The sequence below is a fragment of the Sipha flava genome, unplaced genomic scaffold (assembly GCF_003268045.1).
Source record: "Sipha flava isolate LNK unplaced genomic scaffold, YSA_version1 162_pilon_pilon, whole genome shotgun sequence".
Taxonomy (NCBI): domain Eukaryota; kingdom Metazoa; phylum Arthropoda; class Insecta; order Hemiptera; family Aphididae; genus Sipha; species Sipha flava.
In genome coordinates, this window is record NW_020271810.1 from 403,029 (window position 1) to 410,261 (window position 7,233).

Below are 7,233 nucleotides of genomic sequence, written 5' to 3' on the forward strand. Positions count from 1 at the left end.
CGACATTTGCCATGTCCGAATACTTTTGAAAAAAAACCCTAATAGGATACGGATGTAGTGTACATTGCCCGTCCCGTCACGTACATTGTAATGTAAACGTTGCGCCGCGTACTGCGTGTAATATTACTAGCACAGAACATTTAGCGGGTCTCGCAATAATGCGTCTCGGCCATCGTTCATTGAATTGTAATTTCACTCAAAGCCACTGATCGTAACTATGATTTACGAATGTGCCGTAGGCGGTCCGGGTAGCAATAAAAGTTCATTGTGCCAAAAAGTACTCAGGGCTAATAACGGTTGGGGACACATAAGCGTGGGACTGCTCCTGCGGTCACAAGCAACGTCTCAAGAACAGCTGCAGGACACTATTAGCAGTGGACAAATCGTCGACGAGGTAATTTTCAAATCCTTAACGCGCCCCGTCTACGTGATCATTTACCGTAATGATAATGCATGGATCTATTTTGTTACAGTCAATCGTGCACGAAATATTAGACAGAGAACTGTTAAAATACAGAAATTCGGAGGGTATCGTAATTGATGGTTATCCAAGGAATATTGGACAGCTCAACTATTTTGAAAAAAAGGTATTGTCGGTTAATTTACCAATATATAATATATATATATATTATATATATTACCCATATTACTTATGTTTGATCAGTTCCAATAATATTATTATCTACTGTTTACAAAAATATCAAAATCAAGGTTGTCCTTAGGATTTTTCTGCGTAGGGAAAGGAGAGGGACAGAAGTTTATTTATTTTATTTTTATTTCGAATAAATGGTCGTAATTTATAATAAATTATAGATTTTGAATACTGAGAGGATAAAAAAATATTTTGACTCGGTATTATTGATTATTTTTATGAGTATTATAATATGTATAGTATACTTATTATACATATTATATTAACTATAAAAGTCATAATATACGTATACTTGTTATACTTTATACCGTATATACGTATACTTTTACGTATACATTGTATATATTATGACTTTTACAGTCAATAACAGTGATATATATTATGCTTGATGTGTTCTGATTTGGTTTGTGTATATAGTATGCTCAACGACCAATGTTGATACTGTTGGATTGCTCAAAGTTGCAGTTAGGTCGCGGAAGGCTGGATGACAGCGTGTCGGCGTTCCGCCGGCGTTTGGAGGTTTTCCGCGAACTAACTTTACCGATGCTCAAGGCGCTGGACCGAGACAATCGCTTAGCTGTAGTAAGTATGGTGTTATCACGAAATTGAAAATCGATAAAATATAAAGTGGTATAGGATTGTTTTTATTTAAAACCATTAATTATAAGCCTCACAACTGACCTTAAGTCTGTTATCGAGTCTTGAACTTTCGAAAAACCTAATTAGTTCAACCAATAACCGGTGCGTAATTAGCATATTGTTATTTCACTATATTACGCTGTAATGTCTTATATCAATTCTATTATTATTCCAAAAAAAAAAAAACGGATGTCTACTACTCAAATAGGGTTTTTTATTCATACACGGAATTGAGAAATCGTATTTAAAATAAAGAGAATGTATTATTATTATTTATTTATCAAATGGCAATAGACAACATTTATGAAATATTTTATCTACTATTTTAATTACACAGTTTTCAAATAAAATAGAAAATCTTAGAGTCTATGCATGCTTCACTACATTGAACATTTTTCAATGTCATAAACAAACGTGGGCGGTTTAATGAAAAATTAAAATAATAGTAATTTGATCATATCAATCTATGATAAATAAAAAAATAACGTTAACAACGATTAGTTATAAGTCAATATAGTAAACTAATAAAAAAATATGTTATAACTAGGGTGTGGATTTTAATACCATAAAAAATACCTTAAAATGCCTTAGAAAAAGTTAGTTCCTTAAGCCCTTGATCACAACTATCACAAAAATACTTAAGAGACCTATTTTTTAAGGAAAGACATTTAACTTCAGTAGCAGAAAGTCTTGTACATTTAGAATGCGCAGATAAAGCACAACTATCTCATTTAACTGAAACATCCAGTTCAGCGAATTGTGTATTACAGATATTACAAGCAACTTCAGTCATGATGAAGAAAATTAGAAAAATTAGAAAAAGATAAACGCACAATATAACGATGTAATTAATTAGAAAAAGATAACGCACAAATAAAGTATAGCACAACCACACAGCTCAACCATTAGACATGAATTTAAATATGAAAATAATATCCTTAAAAGTATTGAAAATACTAAAAATGCATTAAAGAAGTAAATACGACAAAAAATACGAAAAAATGCAAAATAAAAATTGAATTATATGAATCTACACCACTTGAAACGTATTTTTGTCAAACTGTGCATTGCGTTTAGAAAAATAAATACATTTTGCATTGAAATCCACGCTTAGTTATAACTGATTCAGTTATGAGTTACAAGCTAGTCACTGGATTTAGTTCATAACGAGTTTTTAATAATCAACTAGATCATGTAAAAAATAAGCTTGCATAACTGTTATGTTGCATTTAATGACTATCTTTCATGGATTTCTTATATTTTTTTTTTATCATTCTTTCGAATTTGATAAGAAACATATAAGATATATTTTTACTTTAAACCAAATCATTAGTTTTTTAAATTAATCAAACGAATGTATAATAAATAAATTAACCGAATAATCATGAGTCAAATATAGTTGAGAATACAAAAAAAAAAAAATTCCAACTAGTCCATTTGTTAGAACAATAATGAACAGAACATAATTAATCAAATAACAGTGTTTCGCTTGCGCAGAACCTTATAATCGTGCTTATAAATTATAATAATAGAATAATCCGTCTCGAAAACAAAATTTTTACTTTCACGTATTCAGGGGCAGACTGGATTAATATTTCAGGCCCGGAATTTTTTTGGCCAGGCCAAAAATTAACAGGGGACCAACGATTTGGTCATAAGTATGCAAAAAAAAAAAAAATAACAATGATAAAAACCTTTATACTTTAAAAAATATTTTCAACATTTTATGTAGATAAATAAAATTACGCATAATATATAAAATATTTTTTTATAGATACAGTGTACACATTTTAATGTAATAACTATATATTAAAATTAACTCTTAAAGAAATTCCTTTTTTACATAATTAGGTTTTTTTTCAAAACTTCAATAGTTTCCCCAATTCTGTCGATTAAAATATCATCATACTATATTTTTAATTTCTAAAATATTATCAGGCTATTTAATCTATTATTGTAACGATTCACCGAGATTTGTCCCGGTGTCCCACCAGACCAGTCCACCCCTGCACGTATTGTACTGACCACGTTGTTTGCGAATATTTCGTTTTACCAACCATATATGTATAGAAGTACCCATAGATCTATCTGAAAACCGTATTTGATCGTATCCACGTATTTTCCACAGGTGGATGGTAACACCGACGATAAAAAAGTGCAGGACACGTTCATTGGCACTCTTATGGAGACGATGAAGGGTGGAAACTTTCCTGTTTTCCAGGAGGACATGGACGTGGTGGTCAATGACGACGGGACCATGCTCCAGGACCAGGAGAGACAAATGGCTGCAGTAGGACCGACGTCTAACGAACTGTCTTCGGAGCAGAGACGGTCTCCCGTCGCTATCGCCGGGATAACGGTACCCCATCAACACGGTTACATACCGAACAATACGAATAATATGAATACGAACCATATTAACAATAACAACAACAATAATCAGGAACAACAAATGCGTTATAATGTACGTAACATGTACGCTCAAATAGGATCGTATCCAAATGATTCTGTATTATAAAACGAGGTATGAGAAAATATATATTTGTATTTAAATATAACCGATAACATTATAAGGTTTGAAAATTAAAAAAAATCTATAAATAAGCTTTCGTATAATAATTTATTTGTATTTTTTTTTTTTTTGGCTTGAATAGTTTTTTTTTCAATTTTTTTTTTTTACGAATGCGATGACATCGAATTTACGGTAAAAACAAATCAACACAAGTAATGGTTTAAATGATATGTGATAATTTGTATCGATCGTTTTGATATTATGTTTTATTGTTAATAATATTTCTTGAATAAAAGTTGTTTTTGACATTTAGTTGAATAATAATTAAGATTTTTGATCTTCTCTTTTCCATCCTACTCCTCACCCGTCAACTTAATAGAAAATATTTGAATTATACTGATATGTACCTCGATGATTTATTAACTATCATATTTCTTACATTATTCAAATTTTGAACTATTTTCTAAAATTCATTACATAATTTTTAAAAAAGGAAAATTTTAACCCTTGAGCTGACGAAATGTGTAACAATAATGAAACTATTACATTATTAACACTGAACAAATTGTAATAATCATTTTTTTGGGAACAAACTAATATATGTAACAACAAAATTGTGAACGACTTCCATTCTTAAAAAAAATACGATTTAAATATAGAATTAAATATTTATATTATGGCAGAGGCATAAGAAAATAATACAATTAATATTAATCTTTTAAAAAATGTTGTGGGTAAAAAGGAAGAAAAAGGAAAAAGAGGTTGAGGCGTCGCTAATAGATCACCGCCAAGAATATATTGTTGTTTTACACGACTGTTATTTTTTTTTTCCATTCAAAAGTAAAATTTAAAAAAAATATATTTTTATCCTTTATTGAGCATCTTCAAAGTTATTTAGTACTTAGCTTATCAGTGAACCCACAAATAGCAATGAATCGTTATTATGGTGTGTATAATTCATGATAATAATATAATTGTATAATATAATATGAATAACGATTTATTGGGAAATTTTATTAATTTTAAAAGTGAACTCGTTGATATTAGTGATGAATAGATAAGTAAAAGCTTTTTTTAACTTATTCACGTAACTTTTGTGATTAACAAATTAATGTTTTATTTGATTTTTTTATTATTTTTATGCAGGACTTTAATACTTGTTACGGACATACATACACGTATGCCCTTACGATTACCATGACACGGAGGGGGGGATATTATACCTGTACATATGTACCAGTAGTATGGATGCAAAGTCCAAAGTATTTATAGACATTATAATATTGTTTTAGTAATATTCAACTCTTAGAATCCTATATTTAGTATAAAAATTTATAATTAATTAAATTCATATTAAATATAGAATCGAATATATCTTATGGAGGGTTACAAGATTTAAAAAACGAATGAAAATAATATTATTATGTCTACAAAAAAAAAAAAAAAATACATATAATATATATATATATATATTTTATGTACACTCAATTGACTATTTTAGTTTCACGGTTTCGACTAATCTTTAGCTAAAATGTATGATCATACGAAAAAAATATCCGAAAAAATGTAAAATAATATCATATGAGTATATTTTTAATCGTTAAAAATTAGATTTAAAAACACCGTTTAAAAAACTTTCTAGTAAATGATGAAATCGTGTCAGTGAAAAAGCCATGAATTGATATTGTGCCTCTTATGAGAAATAAATATTAATAACCAAGTGTTTACCCTTAAATCTAGAGCTATTTAATGGCAGAAAAAAATGTAAATATATAAGACATACCTGGACTAGTTTTCACAAATTGCAGAAACTACTGAACCTAAGGACGATATGGAGCTGCGAGATGGAGAACGCACTAACGTTGTATAATTGACAGAGTTTGTCATAGAAACCTGCACAATAACGAATTCGTGGTATTTCCAAGTGTCGTGACCACTAAAGACAAACTGGACATACGATAGCTAATACTGTAAGTCTATTGACGGACAGTGTAACCTTCAGAGGATATCGACACTACGAGGGATGCGTTTCTTCACAACATCTGGTGGCCGTTCGTGTACATGTCTCCCAAACATATAGAAGTCACCGAATTATTGTTAACCCTGTATCAATGGGTGGTTGGGTCAGTGCATTGTATAAAACAACCATGGTACACCATAACATACATAACAATATTAATATATACATATATTTGTATATTTATATATCATGTAAAAAAAACTATATATATATTAGATAATATAATATTTAGATATTTATTAATTAAATTTATTATCTTAACTTATTTCATTACTGGTAAATTAAGTTAACTCATTTCCTTACAGATTAACTTGAAATTAACGTATTATTTTTTCATTTATCCTAATTAAGTTAATTTTTATTTTCAAGACCAGAATAATATTTTTCTAAAATACCACGTTTGATAATAAGTTGAATTATATTGCCATTGTCATGAAAAGTAACCGTATATTACATAAATAGGATCATTACATATTATCATTTATTATAGAATACTATTATTATTAGAATTATTCCATAATCGATGACATTATTAAATATTATTGAATAAGAGAAGAAGAAATTCAAAGGTATTTTGATTAACCTGTCCATTGTACTTGTTTTATCTATTTTGATTTTAATAAAGTTTAATAATATTATATATTTATTTTAATGTTTTGTATCTACTATATACATTTTTTGTCTTTATATCTACTTTTATAGTTACACTTTCAGTTGCAGTAATTATTTTTAGTTTTCATACTGTTATTGAACATTAAAAAAAATACTTTATATCATTTAATACTAAATATTTATTAGAATATTTAATATATTTAATGTTATTTGTATGAAAAATTAATAAAAAAATAAAATAAAACCATACATAAATTACCATAAATCTATCATTTGAGTGACAAACAATCCCAATAAAGAAATGTATACTTTTCTACACTACTAATTAGGGTTAAATAGAAAATATTCTTAAATAAGATTTTTATGAATTTTTATTATCATTGAAGTGAATTAAGATCTGTTGTAAATTGTTAATATATATCACTTATATCAGCCCATAATGTAAATAATTTTTTTTTTTGTAATTAACTTATTAATTGAATTTAAGTTAACAATATTTTTAACTTAATTTTCAACTTAATTGATGTAATTCTCAGGTGAACTAACTCAATTGAACTTGAACTTAATTAACTTAACTAACTGAGCTAAAAAATATCATTAACTTGCTCAGCCTTATGAATAAATATAAAGATGTTATTTCAAAAATGATTAGGTATCTAATCAGGGACTGAGGCTGATTTTAACGGTTCTAGTTAGGGTTTGGGTATTTAAAATATTTTTTTATGGGTTTAGATTAAATTTCGTTATTTCATAAAGTTCAAAATTTAGGTTCTGGTTAGAACCAGTTTTTAACCTTTA

The 7,233-nt window shown here is 28.1% G+C and overlaps 1 protein-coding gene across 1 annotated transcript in view; it reads left to right on the plus strand.

Annotated features, from left to right (window-relative positions):
* LOC112679472 (adenylate kinase isoenzyme 5) overlaps positions 1 to 3,874 on the plus strand; it is a 58,168-nt gene extending 54,294 nt beyond the window's left edge. The window contains exons 7-10 of the mRNA XM_025549288.1: positions 240 to 394; positions 474 to 587; positions 1,070 to 1,234; positions 3,420 to 3,874. Of these exons, the coding sequence (XP_025405073.1) occupies positions 240 to 394; positions 474 to 587; positions 1,070 to 1,234; positions 3,420 to 3,809 (824 nt within the window). The 3' untranslated portion in view covers positions 3,810 to 3,874. The remainder of the gene's footprint in view (positions 1 to 239; positions 395 to 473; positions 588 to 1,069; positions 1,235 to 3,419) is intronic.
* The last annotated feature ends 3,359 nt before the right edge of the window (positions 3,875 to 7,233 follow it).